This window comes from Eschrichtius robustus, chromosome 13, assembly GCF_028021215.1.
Source record: "Eschrichtius robustus isolate mEscRob2 chromosome 13, mEscRob2.pri, whole genome shotgun sequence".
Taxonomy (NCBI): domain Eukaryota; kingdom Metazoa; phylum Chordata; class Mammalia; order Artiodactyla; family Eschrichtiidae; genus Eschrichtius; species Eschrichtius robustus.
Window position 1 is genome coordinate 10783834 of NC_090836.1, and position 18043 is coordinate 10801876.

The 18043-nt window shown below is 43.6% G+C and overlaps 1 protein-coding gene and 1 long non-coding RNA gene across 3 annotated transcripts in view; one reads left to right on the forward strand and one right to left on the reverse strand.

Annotated features, from left to right (window-relative positions):
• Positions 1 to 2807, reverse strand: part of HEBP1 (heme binding protein 1) — a 25098-nt gene extending 22291 nt beyond the window's left edge. The window contains exon 1 of the mRNA XM_068560577.1: positions 2653 to 2807. Within this exon, the coding sequence (XP_068416678.1) occupies positions 2653 to 2730 (78 nt within the window). The 5' untranslated portion in view covers positions 2731 to 2807. The remainder of the gene's footprint in view (positions 1 to 2652) is intronic.
• LOC137774993 (uncharacterized) overlaps positions 2167 to 18043 on the forward strand; it is a 27844-nt gene continuing 11967 nt past the window's right edge. The window contains exons 1-2 of one of the 2 annotated variants that reach the window (XR_011075960.1): positions 2167 to 2391; positions 4050 to 4170. This is a non-coding gene — a long non-coding RNA (uncharacterized lncRNA). Of the gene's footprint in view, positions 2392 to 3003; positions 3165 to 4049; positions 4171 to 18043 lie in introns of those variants that run through there. The other variant, XR_011075961.1, reaches the window with a different exon arrangement.

Below are 18043 nucleotides of genomic sequence, written 5' to 3' on the forward strand. Positions count from 1 at the left end.
GCATTGTCATTCTCATCTTACAGCTGAGGAATTTCAGGGTTCAGAGTGGTTGAGAGGTTAAGTAACTTAACCCAAATTACCTGGAAAACTAAGGGAAAGCTAACAATCAAGTGCTAGGTATTTTGTTGAACAATTTATAATTGGTTTTCTCCTTTAAATTTCAGAACAATGTTATAAGACGTGGATTATTATTTTCTCTCATGATTAGCATCAGAGAGGTTAAATGGGCCGTGACCACGAAGCTAGTAAGAGTGGAGCTGAAGTGAGTTCCAACATAATGATATTACTACATTTGTAGGGTGTATTAGTTTACAAATCATTTTCATGTTTCTTAAACAATTTAATATTTCTAGCAACTCTGGGAGTGGATGGGGAGGATATTTTGATACCCTTTCTACAGTTGCAGGCACTGAGGTTCATTCAGGTTAAATGATTTGCTTCAGCCTGGTAACAATATCCTGTATGGCTCCACATTCTTATCAAATGTTGAGGGAAGATGCTTATCAGGGAGCTGCATTTATCCCTGGAGACACCAAATCAGTGGCAGGTGACACTGTACTATAAGGGGCTAACAGAAAACCAAATGACTGGAGCGTTCTGAACAGAGGCACCTTGATTCAGAGAATTGATTTCACAGATCATAAAAGAGCTGAGATGCCCAATAGGGACAGTGAAGCAACCCTGAGGTTAGTAAGCGCCCTACAGAGGTAGAGGGAGGCTGATCTTTTACCTGAGCTCAGATACCTGGATCACTTGGTGAGAACCAGAACCACGGTGGCCTGGCTAGCAAGAACTGGAGCCCCAGAGAAGCTCCTGCTTCCAGAGACCTGATAGGAAGGAGAAGGAGAGGGAGAAATACACTGGCCTCTCCCTTCTTCCTGCCCTCCTATTTCCCTCTAGTGCCTCCCACTGGGAGCCCAGACCCTCCGCCTGCATTGCAAATAACTGTTAACACCAAAGACAAAGTGAGCCCAATTCTACTACAGAAAGGAAAGTTCTCTGCAAGCTGTGGGTAACACGTGGACTCCTCAAGTGTCAGGGCCAACGAGGACCCTAGAGATCATCGGGCCGAGTCCACAGACTGGTATGCACACAGGCGACATCCCACCACAGACAGATCCTCCTGCCTACCTGACCCGCAGGGTTTACAAACATTTGTAACAGTTAAAACTGACACAGTTGTCCTACTTAAAACCATAGCCTCACCCCTAACACTCTCTAGGCCCTCCTCCCCTTCCCTGCTTTATTTTTGATCACAGCACTCATCACCACCTGATACATGAAATATGTGACTTACTTGTTCACCAGTCACTAAAAGAGAAGTTCCATGAGGACAGGGATTTTTGCCAGTTTTGTCCGCTGCTTTATCCCCGTTGCCTAAAAGAGTACCTGGCCCACTCAACAGTTATTTGTTGAATGAATAAATTTTAACTTTAGAGATTTCACATGAAGAGTCTGGATTGCTGGTTTTCCTTAAAAACCCAGCAACCCTGGTTCACATCACTGCATGACAACTGCCTGGAATTACCCTTTGCAGATGGGGACTTGAGTTCTCTGTCTCCAACTTGCCTCAGTTCGCACCCTGCCTTATAGTTTGTCACTCATTTTCATTATGCGCCTGGCTGCTTGTAGGCACCTGAATAGGTCACCTTTGATCAGGGCTAAAGTGCTTATTCTACGTATGGCTAAGGAAACAGATAGAGACAGATGAAGTAACAGGCCTCTGGCTATAGCTGCTTGAAGAGTCCAGACTCTAGTTGAGGGCTTTTGTGTGATGATCAATGTAACGGGTACCTGACTTTGGCCCCCCAGACAACACGGTCCTTTAACAGATGAAGCACTGGGCAGGGAGCTGAGTATACAGCCGCGAGGTGCGCAAGGTACCTGCCCACAAGGAGATTATCATCTAGTGGCAGATTTCTTGTTTTCAGGGGGCAGTCCAACTTGCCTGGGTGAGCACTAATGTTAGTTTGGGGGAAAAGTGCAATGATGCCCTCTTCACTCATCCTGTATTCTAGGCGTCCAACTCCCAGAGGCCAACAAGCCATTTGACAGCTCTGGGCCTTTGCACGGGCTCTTCTTGTTTCTGTGCATTCCTGCACATCCCTGAGGCCTAGCTGACGGCACTTCCTCTGAGCAGGCCCCACTATCACTCGCTGGCAGAACGGACTGCTCCTTCCCCTGCGCTCCCGGCCTTGAACAGTTACCTCCTTCGCAGCGTAGATCTTGTTCTTTTATATTCAGTTCGCCGCCAAGGACAGTTTGGGAGTTTCTTAAGGACAAGCACTTTTTCAGTCTTTCCTGCAGCCGAAGGCCTCTCAGCGAACAAATATTCATAAAGTTTGGAATGTTTAAATGGACGAATGCATTCAAGAGGCGCAGTCCATCTCGGTAAGCTGGGATTCTCCCCTCAAACCCATCCTGCCTCTTTGGCTCCCCTCCTCGCAGCAGAGCCCTTCGCCCCGCTGCACCCGACCTCCTACTCCCCTCCTTCCCAGTCCAAGCGCTGGGCATCGGAGGGCCGTGCCCACGGCAGACGCCAGAACGCACAAGCCCGGGCACATTCCTGCCCCACCTGCCCACGCTCCAGCCGCGAACAGGGTGCGGTGGGCGCGGCCCCCCTTCCGGTCCCCGGCAGCCCTGTGGGCCTACCTTGTCCCCTTTGCTCAGGATCTGCCAAGGCCAAGTCTCTACGCTCCCAAACAGCGAGTTCTTGATCATGCCCAACATGGTGTCGCCGCGGCACTCTGGATGCGCGGGTACACGCTGTGTGGCCGCTGCGGCTGGCGTCAGCTGGGCTACCCGGAGGGACGGGGGGGAGGGCGGGGCGTGGCGAGCGGGGAGGGCGTAGCGTGACGAATGGGCGAGGCGAGCGGGGGGTGGGCGGGGCGCCTCGGGCTCCGCCCCTCGGAACGCGCTCGGGGAGGTGGGACTCGGCGGGAGGGGCGGAGCAGGGGTCGCGCTCTGACACCTGCCGGCCGCCCACCAGGGGCGCGGGGCGGTGGGTAAGCACGTCGTCCTCTGCTCGCCCTGCCTCCTGTACTGGCTCTGACCTCTTCCCTGGGGGCTTGAAACAGATGCGCCCCGGTGTGGGATTTAGGCAGCGGTGGTGAGCACCCCGCTCTCCACCCTCCCAGACTGTCCCCCGCCGTGTCCTCTCTCAGGTACCTGGGCGCTAAACTGCAGAACTTTCGGATTCCTCGCGTGCTTTGCCGGGCCTCCACCCTCAGGCCCTGTCCCCAGGCAGGTGCTATATCAGGTTCACAGTCTTTGTAGCCTCCGCCCTTAGGGACCCCTGGCTGCTGCATCTCCACCGACAGATGTCCTATTTTGCCCTCCGCCCCTGCCACCTCTCATCCAGACGATTGAAAAAGCATCTTAACTAGTTTTCTACTTAGCACTTTCTTTCTCCAGCCCGTTTTAATCACAGATTCCACGTTAATTTCCCAAATCACAGCTTTGCTCATTCACTTCTTCCGTTCAAAACCTTCTAACCAATTTTATTACCATTTATTGAGTGTCTGCTTTCCCTGCCAAATACTTTACAAATATTCCCTCTCCTCCTCACAGCACTAAATGTATTTTATAGTCATTTTACAAAGGAGGAACCGAAACTCAAAATAATTATGACTTTCCCAGTAAAGTGACTTTAAAAGAATAAAATGACTTTCCCCAGGTCAAAAACCAGTGTGAGGTTTGGTCAGGATTTGAATCTGTGACTGTGGTTCAGTGTCCATCATGCTTTTGTTGCACCCCTGTCACCCAGACTTTTACAGATCTCCATACACCCTCTGAATTCTGCCACTGTGCCACGCTGACGCCTCCATCAGGACGTCCTCCCCTTCTAACTCACCCCCTGAAATTCGACTTCTCTGAAAATACAACTTTCACTGTGTTTCCAGGAACAATGTGCTCTTTCTGCCTGAACTCATGGTACCATTTTGTTTATTCAAAGGTTCTGTCCACATGAGGGTTCTTCTTGCACAGTGCCCCACTGGTTACACTGTCATCTGAATTTATTAAACTAATTGTTGGCCTGATTTGTGCAGGCTGCTCTGACCCAACGCTGAGGAACCTCTTGCTGTGCCTGCCTCTTGGGAAAGAAGACCTTGAACCTGAGCCAGACAGTAGGAATCAATAATGGTGATGCTAATGACCTCCAGTTTTGTGGTAACAGATATTAACTTTATTACCTATGGATAAAACGATTTACCTTTTGGCAAATATTTGTTGATTGCTATTAAAGAAATGGCCATTTAATTATTTTATATTTTCTTGGCTCTTATATAAGAGGCTATTGATTATAAGAGGCATGCTATTTTATGTGCTATTAAGATAGAAAACAACTGCTAACAAGTAAACTGTGATGTTCAATTGATTTTACAGCATCCAGAGATATTAAAGTATGAGGTAGCATGCAGCTTACAATTCATGAGAAACTATGTTGCTTTGTAAGAGTCCCTGAGTATTTTTGCTGCTCATAGGTATGTCCCTTTATTACAGATGAAGCTCTTAAAGGGCAAAGATCTATTTTTCTTTAGCCTTTTCCTCTCTCACCACACCCAGGGGTTGCTTAATAACTGTCAAATGATTAACAAAACTGTTCTTGATATTAGAGCTAATCATCTATTTTAGTTACTAAACTAGGTACAATGAAATGGGGCCTAATTCTCCCTTGGGTCACGTAGCAAAAGCATTTGGAAATCAGAAGACATCTGGTCAGAAGATTACAGGCCTCAGTTTCTACATCTGCAAAGTTGGGGTAATAATGTCACCTCGCAGTGCTGCAGAGTGGATTAAAAGAGCCTGTCAGGCACTTAAAAGCACTGTGTACACTGTTAAGGGCTAGACTCTCTCCCGCCCCTGGTTGAGTTGGTTCTGCTACCAAGAACTGAACCCAGCTACTTCAAGAGCATGGCATAAATGCATCATTTTAAAGCACAGATTATTAGGTATTTTCCTTTATCTAAAGACTTTGATGTGGTATGAGACACTTTCCTTTGCAATTTATTAGGTATTATGACTGAATAATGTTCAGTGTGTGTGTGTGTGTGTGTGCATGCACGTGTGTGCTGTAGGCAAAAGATGTATGTATTTTTGCAATAGTTTTAATAAAAATATTATTACGATGAAGCAGAATTTGGTAGGAGAGAAATAATAATAACTTACACTTATTGAGGGCTGGTTATGAGCTGGTAAGCATCATAAGTGCTCTATTTGCTTTATCACATTTAACCTTCACAGTAACCCTAGGAGGAAGGTACTATTATTTCCCCAACATTGCAGATTAGGAAATTGGGGCTTGGAGAGGGTAGGTTATCTACCTAAGAGCAGGCAGCTAGTAACAAGCCTGTGCCTTTTTTTTTTTTTTTTTTTATACCAAATCTGCTCACATTTATTTATTTATTTATTTTTGGCTGTGTTGGGTCCTTGTTTCTGTGCGAGGGCTTTCTCCAGTTGTGGCAAGCGGGGGCCACTCTTCATCGCGGTGCGCGGGCCTCTCACTATCGCGGCCTCTCTTGTTGCGGAGCACAGGCTCCAGACGCGCAGGCTCAGTAGTTGTGGCTCACGGGCCTAGTTGCTCCGCGGCATGTGGGATCCTCCCAGACCAGGGCTCGAACCCGTGTCCCCTGCATTAGCAGGCAGATTCTCAACCACTGCACCACCAGGGAAGCCCCAAGCCTGTGCTTTTACTCAACACTTCTCTCACTGCCTAGGGCTGTCAGGGCAGGAAGTTGAACTCCAACTTTCAAATCACCAAGTGCTGAAAATGGTGGGAAAAAAGACACCAGAGGACTTTACAGTTAATCAGAGCAGTTGCTGCAGCTCTTGTATTTGTTTCCTTGGAAATGATACCCAGGGAAAGAGATTAGTTCAAAAGATCAGGGTTGAACGAAATAGTGCCATTTGCAGAGATGTGGATGGACCTAGAGATTGTCATACAGAGTGAAATAAGTCAGAAAGAGAAAAACAAGTATCGTATAATATCGCTTATATGTGAATTCTAGAAAAATGGTACAGGTGGACTTATTTGCAAAGCAGAAATAGAGTCACAGATGTAGAGAACAAACTTATGGTTACCAAAGTGGGAAGGGAGGGGTGGGATGAATTGGGAGATTGGGATTGACATATATACACTACTGTGTATAAAATAGATGACTACAGAGAACCTAAAAAAAAAAAAAAAAAAAAAGACCAGGGTTGATGTCTGCAACAGAACCCACTCCAAATATGGAGCTTGACGGGAGGAACTTTCAGAAGCAGAGCTTACCTAGCCTGAGAGTGAAGTCACAGAAGTCGTAATATTTATGTGTAAAGCAGAATAAAGCAGAACTCTGTCCATAAAGCTGCATGCATGTTAGTTGTCTACGAAAATTTTACAAGGGGAAGAAAGCAAGACCGTGATGATCTTCCCATGGGAAGAGATGCTCAAGGGTGAATGTCGTAAGGAGAGAGAGGGAATTCAGCTGCTGAGGAGAGAGGAAGATTTTGAGGCAAGAGACTGGAAAGGGGAGCTTTCCTTTCTGATACACAAGACAATTGCCTCCTCTGTCTCTGCAGGAAATGTTCATCAAACCGACATACTTTCTCAAGTCAGTGGGGTTGTATGGGGCCAAGTTGAGGCCTTAAGAGGAGATAAAATGAGCAAAGAAGATTCAACCACCTTGGGGTTACATTTCGTTGACCTTGATTTTTACCTTTATTCTTCCTTTGAGTTGAAACTCAAAAATAGGCTATCTACTGAGGTGGTGCCATTTTATACAATCTTTCCCCCTAAATAAGACTGAGTAATGAAACTTTGTTCTTCCATTTTTGTCTGTTATTGCGATCAGGCCTGATGAGCCATTTCCCTTTTGGTCTCCCCCCCTTTCAGAATGGGTTTTAATTCACTGTTTTAAAAATCGCTCACACATTAAAAAATTGGCATTTTAGTTGTCAATTTTTATTCATGATGGGTGGGATGAATTGTGAGATTGGGATTGACGTATATGCACTACTATGTATAAAATAGATAACTAATGAGAACCTACTGTGTAGCACAAGGAACTCTATTCGGTGCTCTGTGGTGACCTAGATGGGAAGGAAATCCAAAAAAGAGGGGATATATGTATAAGTATGGCTGATTCACTTTACTGTACAGCAGAAACTGACACAGCAGTGTAAAGCAGCTATACTCTAATAAAAAAGAAAAACACCCAAAAAACAAACAAAAAAATTCACGATGAATGTGCTAACAGTACCACCAGTAACATCAATGCAATGAAAGTAGACCCTAACCTTTGGCTTCTTTACTATGTGACAATTATAACTTAGTTTTCCCCAAGGGAAAATGTGCTGCCGCTCTGAATGTGCTGGTAAACCAAGTTTCTGAGCCGCAAGAGCTGAGGCTGAGAATTAGGCTCAGGACTGTGGTGTCTCAGGGGAGAGATGTAGGTTGGAGAAATCAATATGAAAGTCATCAGCGTCTTTGGCTAGTCCCCGGCACCTTGGAAGTGATGAAATTGCCCAGGTAGAGTATGTAGAATAGGAAAACAGAGCCTAGGACGGGACACTGAGGAATGTCAGCATTCAAGGCGACGGGCAGTGGGGGACAATTGCACTGAGGAGGAGGAGGAAAAGTGGTGACATAAGGAGGGGGAAATCCATGGAGCCACTGAGCCAAGTCACGAGAAGAGGAGTGATGGGCAGTGTCAAATGCCGCCAAGAACTCAAGTGAGAAGAGGACTGGGAAGTGGTTATTGGACGCAGCAATGAGAATGCCTCTGACCTTGGCCAGAACAGTCAGAGTACAGGCTGGTGGGTGCAGACCCCAGGAGTGAGTGGATGGTAAAGAAGTGCACTCAACACAGTTTGGCTGTTAAAGGGAGGAGGGAAACACTCAGCAGCTCAATGAAGAGGTAGGGCCAAGAGACTTTTTTTTTTTTTAACATGGGAAATACTGAAGCAAGCTTTAATTTTGAAAGGAAGGAGCTAGGAAGAAGGAAGATGTTAAAGATTCAGGGGCAAGATGGCTGACTGAGTGATATTCCTGAGAAGTTAAAAACAAATGTGAATCAGAACATGGGAGGTTGGATATAGCTTTCATTACAAAAAGAAGACATACAGATGGCTAAGAAGCACATGAAAAGATGCTCAACATCATTAATTATTAGAGAAATGCAAATCAAAACTACAATGAGGTACCACCTCACACCGGTCAGAATGGCCATCATCAAACAATCTACAAATAATAAATGCTGGAGAGGGTGTGGATAAAAGGGAACCCTCCTACACTGTTGGTACAGCCGCCATGGAGAACAGTATAGTGGTTCCTTAAAAAACTAAAAATAGAGCTCCATATGACCCTGCAATCCCACTCCTGGGCATATACACAGAAAAAACCATAATTCAAAAAGATACATGCACCCCAATGTTCATTGCAGCACTATTTACAATAGCCAAGACATGGAAGCAACCTAAATGTCCATCAACAGAGGAGTGGATAGAGAAGATATGGTACATATATACAACAGAATGTTACTCAGCCATAAAAAAAAGAACAAAATAATGCCATTTGCAGCAACATGGATGGACCTAGAGATTGTCATACTGAGTGAAGTAAGTGAGATAAAGATAAATATCGTATGATGTCACTTATATGTGGCATCTAAAAAAAGTGTACAAATGAACTTATTTATAAAACAGAAATAGAGTTACAGATGTAGAAAACAAACTTACGGTTACCAGGGGGTAAGGGAGGTGGAGGGTTTAACTGGGAGATTGGGATGGACATATACACACTACTATATATAAAATAGATACCTAACAAGGACCTACTGTATGGCACAGGGAACTCTACTCAATATCCTTTAATGGCCTGTATGGGAAAAGAGTCTAAAAAGAGTGGATAGATGTATGTGTATAACTAAATCACTTTGCTGTACAGCTGAAACTAACACAACATTGTAAATCAACTATACTCCAATAAAAATTAATTTAAAAAAAGGAGGGTAAGAGGGACAGATGTGTATAGGTGTACAGAATTTTGTAGGTTGGAAGTGGGAGGTTTTGGGAGCTCATGTTGGAAGGCTTTCATTTTCTCTGTGAAATAGGTTATGATGATGATGGAACAGGTAGGAGGATAGAACAGGTACTGGCTGTTCTTTCCATATTAGCAAGGCATAGGCAAATCCAACAATAATTGGCAATAAGGCATCAGAATACGGTTGTTCTAATACTAAGAAGGCCAGAATTTATTGTTAAGGTAATGGGGATCCATCCCACTAAGATGTTTACATTTTACATGGCATAAATGGAATAACTGGTATTCCTGCCTCACATTAGCAGAGTGTCTTCTGGTGCAACCAGGACTCTTGTAGAGCGCCGGTCCAAGAGTATGAAACCCAGGGAGGGAGTTCCCACCTCATTACCCTCTGTCCTCCATCTGCATGAAGCCTACCTTCCTGGGTGGTCAGCGTTTCTTATCCAGCACGGGCCTTGTACCCGGTGTTGATTATGGACATGTTCCAGCCTTCAGGAGACACCCCCTCCCTGCCCATCACAGTAGTGCTGGTCTCACCTCTGTCTTCTCTTAGAGAACAGTGTGTGATCAGTACCACAGACATCCATTCTCCAGGGAATCACCTCCTTTCATTTTTCCTTCCAAATTACAAGATGAAAGTCATCTCCTTTAATTTTCAGTGCTTCTTCAGGTCTGGTTTGTTTAGTCTTGAATTCATTTCACATGTTTGTTTGCTTGTTTATTTTTAAAATTGAAGTATAGTGGATTTACGATGTATTAGTTTCAGGTGTACAACAAAATGTTATACATATGTATATGTCTATTCATTTTTAGATTCTTTTCCGTTATAGGTTATTACAAGATATTGAACATAGTTCCTTGTGCTATACAGTAGGTCCTTGCTGTTTATCTATTTTATATATAGTGTGTGTATCTGTTTTTAATAACACTATAAAATAGTGTTTGGTACACACTATTTTATATATAGTGTGTACCAAACTCCTTATTTATCCCTCCCCCAACCTTACCCTTTAGTACCATAAGTTTGTTTTCTATGTCTGTGAGTCTGTTTCTGTTTTGGAAATTAGTTCATTTGTATCATTTATTTTAGATTCTACATATAAGTTATATCATATGATATTTGTCTTTGTCTGACTTACTTCACTTAGTATGATAATCTCTAGGTCCATCCATGTTGCTGCAGATGGCATTATTTCATTTTTTTAATGGCTGAGTAGTATTGCATTGTGTATATATACTACATCTTCTTTATCTGTTCATCTATTGGAAGCAACTTAGGCTGCTTCCATGTCTTGGCTATTGTAAATAGTGCTGCTATAAACATTGGGGTGTATGTATCTTTTCAAGTTAGAGTTTTCGTCTTTTCTGGGTATATGCCCAGGAGTGGGATTGCTGGATCATATAGTAGCTCTATTTTTAGTTTTTTAAGCAACCTTCATACTGTTCTCCATAGTGGCTGCACTAATTTACATTCCCACCAGCAGCGTTTAAGAGGGATCCCTTTTCTCCACACCCTCTCCAGCGTTTATTATTTGTAGACTTTTTGATGATGGCCATGCTGACTGGTGTGAGGTGGTACCTCATTGTAGTTTTGATTTGCATTTCTCTAATAATTAGCAATATTAAGCACCTTTTCATGTTCCTCTTGGCCATCTGTTGACATGTTTATTTAATACCTGCTATGTTCTCAGGTAGGCTCCGGGGTTATAAACTGTAGCAATGAGCAAAACAGACAAAAATCCTTTCTTTCTTGGAGTTTACATTTCAGTGCAGGAGACAGGCAGTACATAAGAACACTAATAAATATATGATAGGTCAGGAGGTGTGGGTAGAGACACAGGTGTGCCAGCATATGCCACTTTAGATGGAGAGGTGACATCTGAACCCAGACCTGAAGAAATGAGGGCATAATCAAGGAGATAGCTGGGAGAGAAGTGTTCAAGCCAGTGAGAAGTGCACGTGCAAGGTCTTGTGGTGGGAGGGTACTGGTACGTTGAGGAAAGTGAGGCGGCTGGTGTGCCTGAGGTGACGGAGAGGGAGCAGGTAGCAGCGAGAGTGGCTAAGCCTGGATCCCGGAGCCAAGCTGCCTGGGAGCCAAGCCCCAGTTCTACTGCTTATGAATTGGGAGACCTTGGGCAAGTTACTTGCCTTCTCTGTGCCTCAGTGTTGTGATCTGTAAAATGAGGATAATGATAATATCTTCCTCATAGGCTTGTTATGAGGATGAATACTTGTAAAGCCCTTGGAACAGTGCCTGGCACATCGTAAGTCAAGGAAGATCTGTATATATCTATGTGTCTCATGTGGGTTCATTCCTCCAGAGAGCCCTGGCTGATACAGATGGGGTGCAGGGCGGATCTTGTAGGACCTTGTGGGTGTGAAAGGAAAATAAACATGGAGTCGGTATTGCTAAGAGAGCTCTCTCTCTAAAATGGAGCCAGGAGGCCATAGAGGAAGTATGACTTATGCACGTCAATCTGGATGGAATCTGGCCCTTTGACCACTTATTGTCCCAATGCAGGCATCCAGAACATCTGCAAAATGCTCCAGAAGCTCAAGATACCTATCAGACCCTTACCCTAAAGCAACTTGTGACAGTCTACCTGCTTATTAGACCCGTACCCTAAAACAGCTCGTGACAGCCTATCCCTTAGGACAAATATTTCTTTTTTTATGTCAGGCTATAGCTTTGTGGTTTAATAGGCCCCCGACTCTTCTCTTCCCTGGAACACTCTTTCAGTTTTACCCTAATCTGTGTCTCCTGAATTGCAATTCTTAAGACCCCAAATGAACGCTTTTCTTATTTGCAGCTTTCTGTGGGTTTTGGTTTGTTCGTTTTGTGTTTTTTGGTTTTTGGTTTTGGTGTTTTTTTTTTTTTTTTTGGTTCACATAGGTCATTCGTAAGGACTTTGGCTTTATTCTGAGCAAGATAGGAAACCACTGGAGGGTTTAAAAGGGCCTCCCTTACCCCCTAGGCGGTAGGGGCAAGGGCAGAAGCAGAGAGACCAGGAAGCCGGCCCTTGGGAGACGCAGTGAGAGATACTGATGCTCAGACAAGGGTGGGGTCTGTGGGGATGGTGAGGAGTGGCTTTGCTCTGGATGAACCAGGAGGAACAGCTAATAGGATATTGCTGGTGAAATGGGCTGTGAGGTGTGGAGGATGGCTCCAAGGTGTTTGACCTGAGCACCTGGAAGAATGAAGAACTTGCAAAATCCAGCAGGTGGGACAGCAGCGGTGGGTGATCCTTACAGCCCTTCCTCAGGAGTGGGTGCCGATGCTGTCTGTCCGTCTGCCTGTCCTGAATTCTCTTTGCCTCACATATTCACCTCTGGGTCGCAGTTGTTCAAATAAGGACAAATAGATCTCCCCCGAATAGCCATTAGTTTTTAGCTACAGTACAGTCTAGATGGACATTTTTTCCCCCCAAAAGAGATGGTCTGCAGAGCCAGCCTCGGCTCACACACTGACCATATGCATTTTGTCAACGCTCTGACCTCTGGTTCCTGGGAGTCGCAGCTCCTTCCACACTGTCGTTTCCCACCACGGTTTCTGCTTCACATTTGCTCATCTAAGTTGCCCGTCTGAGCAGTTTTCCCCGACATAACAGTCTGCACCAGGAGGGCATTTGAGCCTCTAAGGTAACACACACACACACACACACACGTTTGCAGTGTTTGTAGTGAGTCTTTCAGTATGTACCATTCCTGATAACGGTATTTAAATATTTTACAGTCAAATTTCAGCCAGCGTTCAGTCTCTTCTCCACACCAGCGGTCATAGCAAGGAGCACTTGGTCTTGAGTAGCTCAGCCCTGAGGTAATGACCGAGAAGGCCTCTTCCTCCCTGCCACTCCCCCTCCATTTCACATCTTTGCCCCCTGAGTTGGTGGCTTGCATACTTCGTGCCGTGAGCAGGCTCAGTCCAGGACTTTGGCTGACTCGTGTTTTGGAAGTCTGCCCAAGCTCTAGTCCTCACTCAGGAGGGAGATTTCTGAGTCTGGAGAGAACACAGCACAGCCACGACCTGCTGCAGAGGGAGCCGATGTGCTTACATGGTTGGAAGTGAGGACCCAACAGTTCGAGAGAAGTCAGTGAGCTCAATGTGCCAGGCGCTGCAGTAGAATCACCACCCTGCGTGTGTGTCCAGGAAGCTTCTCGGTCACGGAATTTCATGCTTGTGAGAATTGGCGAGGATTTATGTTCCCTCGTCATAGACCGAAAGGGACACAGGACATAGCAGCCAAATGCATTGTAAGGACTGTCTTTGGACCCTGATTTAAACAAAAAGTTTGAACATTTTCCCAAATAACCCAGAAAATCGAACCGAGGAATTATTGTCTGTTTTGTTGGGTATAAATTAATGTGTTTATGTTTAAAGGGTTCCTTTGATGAAGAGTAAGATATCTACAGGCTCGCAAACTATCTTTCCACAAAGAGTAACAAGGCAGTGGAGAAACTAACAATACCTTCCCCCAGATAATCACAATTAACATTACCAACAAGGGATAGCATGCCTCTGGATTGATGCTCTGAGAACACGAAATCGCCCATGGGGCTTTCCAGCCATAGATTTGTAGCCTGAATCTAACCATAAAGACATCAGAAAAACCCACATAGAAGCAATGAACTTACTTACAAAACAAATAGAGTTACAGCTGTATCAGTAGAAAACAAACTTATGGTTACCAAGGGGGAAAGGGGCAGGGAGAGGGATAAATTGGGAGATTGGGATTGACATATATACACTACTGTATATAAAATAGATAACTAATAAGGACCTGCTGTATAGCTCAGGGAACTCTATTTAATACTCTGTAATGGCCTATATGGGAAAAGAATCTAAAAGAGAGTGGATAGATGTATATGTAAAAAAAAATTTAATAAATCCAATCCGAGATAAGCTAAAAAAAAGCAAATTCTATGAAATTACTGACCTGTATTCTTTAAAAATGCCAATATCTTAAAAGACAAGTGAAGGCTGAGGAATTGATCCAGGGGGAAGGAGGCTAAAGAGACGTGACAACTAAATGCTGTCTGTGATTTTGGACTGGACCCTGGACCAGAAAAAATGCTATAAAGAACCTAGTGGAATAGTTGTTTACATTGGAATAAGGACTGTGGATTAGAGAAATGATCAATGTTAAAGTTCCTCATATTGATGACTGTATTGTGGTTGTGCAAGAGAATATCCTCGTTCTTAGGAAATACACACAGAAGTATTAAGGGGTAAGAGGGCATGATACATGTAAGCTACGATGCAATGGTGTAGAGGTGAGTTATAGTACGTATATACACACGCAGCCGCGTTCTTTCATCTAATATTTTAGTATCCTCCTCCTAGCTTACTGTACTCCACCCGTACTGGTCTTTGCACTCCTCAAGAATGTAAGCATGCTCGAGATCAGAGCCTTTGCACTCGCTAGTCCTCTGCTTGGAATGTTCTTCCCCCAGAAATTCACGCGGTTGGCTCCTCCTCATCATTCAGGTCTCAGGTCACCTCTTCAGAGAGACTTTCCTTGACTACCCAACCTAAAGTGTTCCGTCTCCCCCAGAGCACTTATTACTACCTGAAAATATATAATTTATTTCTATGCTGTTTTCTTTTGTTTGCCCCCTTCCACTAGAATGTACACATCATGGGAGGAGGGACCTTGATCAGGACTCTGTCCCTGGTAACTAGAACAGCGCCAGAAACATAAGTTCTCGATATATGCTCGTTGAATGAATGAAGGTGGGACAGGATGGGATGGTGTGGGAGGAGCAGAACGCTAGGAGGAAAGTTAGCACCATGAACATGGTTATTGGAGAGACTGTGTGTGTGTGTGTGTGTGCACGTGCGTGTGTGCGTGCTGGTGTCTACCACTCCATCCTACACCAAGTACATTTTTTAGAAGGGAGAAGGAAAAAAGTTGTGCACAATTCTTATTTGAATCTTAAAGGTTGATCGTCATCAGCAATTTTGGAGAAAAAGAGGAATCCAAAGAGAGGAGCTCTACTGACATGTCTGTAATTTAATTGTCACATCAGCTATTTCTTTCTGATGACACAGTCTATATTAAAATTGCAGTCAGAATGGAGAAAGGATCTAGTTCTCACTTACATCTGCCTGGATGGATTGTCCTTTATTTTGGAAAATTCCCCTTCCATCTTATCCTATGGAGGACAAGGTTATAATTTCCCCATTCTGAGGGACCAGAGCCTGGATGTCATCTTTGGCTCTCTTCATCCTCATTTCCTTGTGCTTCCACTTTTATAATAATTTTTTTTAATGGTTTATTTATTTATTTATTTATTTATTTTTGGCTGTGTTGGGTCTTCGTTTCTGTGCGAGGGCTTTCTCTAGTTGCGGCGAGCGGGGACCACTCTTCATCGCGGTGCGCGGGCCTCTCACTATCGCGGCCTCTCTTGTGGCAGAGCACAGGCTCCAGATGCGCAGGCTCAGTAGTTGTGGCTCATGGGCCTAGTTGCTCTGCGGCATGTGGGATCGTCCCAGACCAGGGCCCAAACCCGTGTCCCCTGCATCGGCAGGCAGATTCTCAACCACTGCGCCACCAGGGAAGCCCCACTTTTATAATAATTTTATATGTGGACCTGTGAGGAGGATTTATGTTACTCACAGTGTGCTCCTTGCATCTCCTGTATCACTTGGGAAACCTGTTAATAATGCAGATTCCTTGGCCCCAAATCAGAATCTCTGGGAGGGAGCAACAGGGAAACTAACTCTTACAATTCCATATATTTTTGGAGTAGAATATATATTTCAAAAATTAAAAACATACTGAAGGATGTGTAGTAAGAATTTCTGTCTAGCCTCTGTTTTCCAACCACCCACTTCCCTTTCTTAGAGGTATGTATTGTTATGTTAGTTTCATATATATTTTTTCTGAAGATTTTTTTGTACATAGACAAGGAAATACATGCATATGTTCTTCTCCCCTCTCCCTATTACTCAGATGGTAGCCTACTATACTCATGGTTTCTGTACATTGTTTTCTTTCCATGTGCCTATATATCTTAGAAATCATTCCATATTGGTATATGAGAACTGTCCTCATTTTTTCTGCAGCTGTATAGATTCCCATGTGTGGATGTGCCATACCTTACTGAACAAGTAGTCAACCAATGGACATTTACATTGTTTTCAATCTTTTGATAACAAGAACAATGCTGTAATGAATAACCTACTGCAGATATCATTTCCCTTGTTTGCAAGTTTATATAAATAAAAATTTCCTGGGCTAAAGGATAGGTACATTTTAAGTTTTGATAGATCTTGCTAAATTATCTTCCATATAGGTTGTTAAATTCACCAGTGAAGCCATCTGGGCCTTGTGATTTATTTTTTGGAAGGCTACTAATTATTGATTCAATTTCTTTGAGATAGGACTATTCAGGTTATTTATTTTTTCTTGTGTGAGTTTTGGTAGTCTGTGTCTTTCAAGGCATTGGTCCATTTCACCTAAATTATCAAATTTGTTGGCACACAGTTGTTCATAGTCTTCCTTTATTATCCTTTTAATGTCTCTGGAATCAATGGTGATGACCTCTCTTTCATTTCTTTTTAAAAAAATTTTTATTGAAGTATAATTGATTTACAATGTTGTGTTAGTTTCAGGTGTACAGCAAAGTGATTTAGTTATACATATACATATATCCACTCCTTTTGAGATTCTTTTCCCATGTAGGTCATTACAGAGTATTGAGTAGAGTTCCCTGTGCTATATATTAGGTCCTTGTTGGTTATCTATTTTATATACAGTAGTGTGTATATGTCAATCCCAATCTCCCAATTTATCCCTCCCCCGCTTTCCCCCCTGGTAACCATAAGATTGTTTTCTACATCTGTAACTATTTCTGTTTTGTAAATAAGTTCATTTGTACCATTTTTTTTAGATTCCACATATAAGCGGTCTCACATGATATTTGTCCTTCTCTCTCTGACTTACTGCACTCAGTATGACAATCTCTAGGTCCATCCATGTTCCTGCAAAAGGCATTATTTCATTTTTTTTTATGGCTGAGTAATATTCCATTGTATATATGTGCCACATCTTCTTTATCCATTCCTCTGTCGATGGACATTTAGGTTGCTTCCATGTCCTGGCTATTGTAAATAGTGCTGCAATGCACATTGGGGTGCGTGTATCTTTATTTTTCATTTCTGGTATTGGTAATTTGTGTCTTTTTTCCATAGGTTGGCTAGAGGATTATCAGTTTTACTAATCTTTCAAAAGAACTGGTCTTTTTTTTTTTTTTTTAATAAGTATTTATTTATTTATTTATTTTTGGCTGTGTTGGGTCTTCGTTTCTGTGCGCTGGCTTTCTCCAGCTGCGGAGAGCGGGGGCCACTCTTCATCGCGGTGCGCGGGCCTCTCACTATTGCGGCCTCTCTTGTTGCGGAGCACAGGCTCCAGACGCGCAGGCTCAGCTGTTGTGGCTCACGGGCCTAGTTGCTCCGCGGCATGCGGGATCTTCCCAGACCAGGGATCGAACCCGTGTCCCCTGCATTAGCAGGCAGATTCTCAACCACTGCGCCACCAGGGAAGCCCAGAACCGGTCTTTGGTTTTGTTGATTCCCTCTATTGATTTCCTGTGTTCAGTATTATTTCTTTTGTTCTTTCTGCTTTAGGACCAAATTGCTCTTCTTTCCTTAGTTTCCTAAGGTGGAAGTTCAACTTATTGGTTTTAGAGCTTTCGGCTTTTCCAACATGGGCGTTCTGTTTCCCTATAAGCACTGTCTTTGTTGCATCTCTTAAATTTTGATAAGTTGCATTTTTATTTTCATTTAGTTCAAAATATTTAAAAATTTCTCTTGAGATGTCTTCTTTGACTCGTGTTATTTAGAAGTGTGTTTAATTTCCAAGTATCTGGGGGATTTTTCAGCTATCTTCCTATTGTTAATTGCTAGTTTAATTCCACTGTGATCTGAGAAATCCTTTTGTGTGATTTTTAGTCTTTTAAATTTGCTAAGATGTGTCTTAGGGCCCAGAACGTGTTCTTTTGAGGTGAATGTTCTGTGTG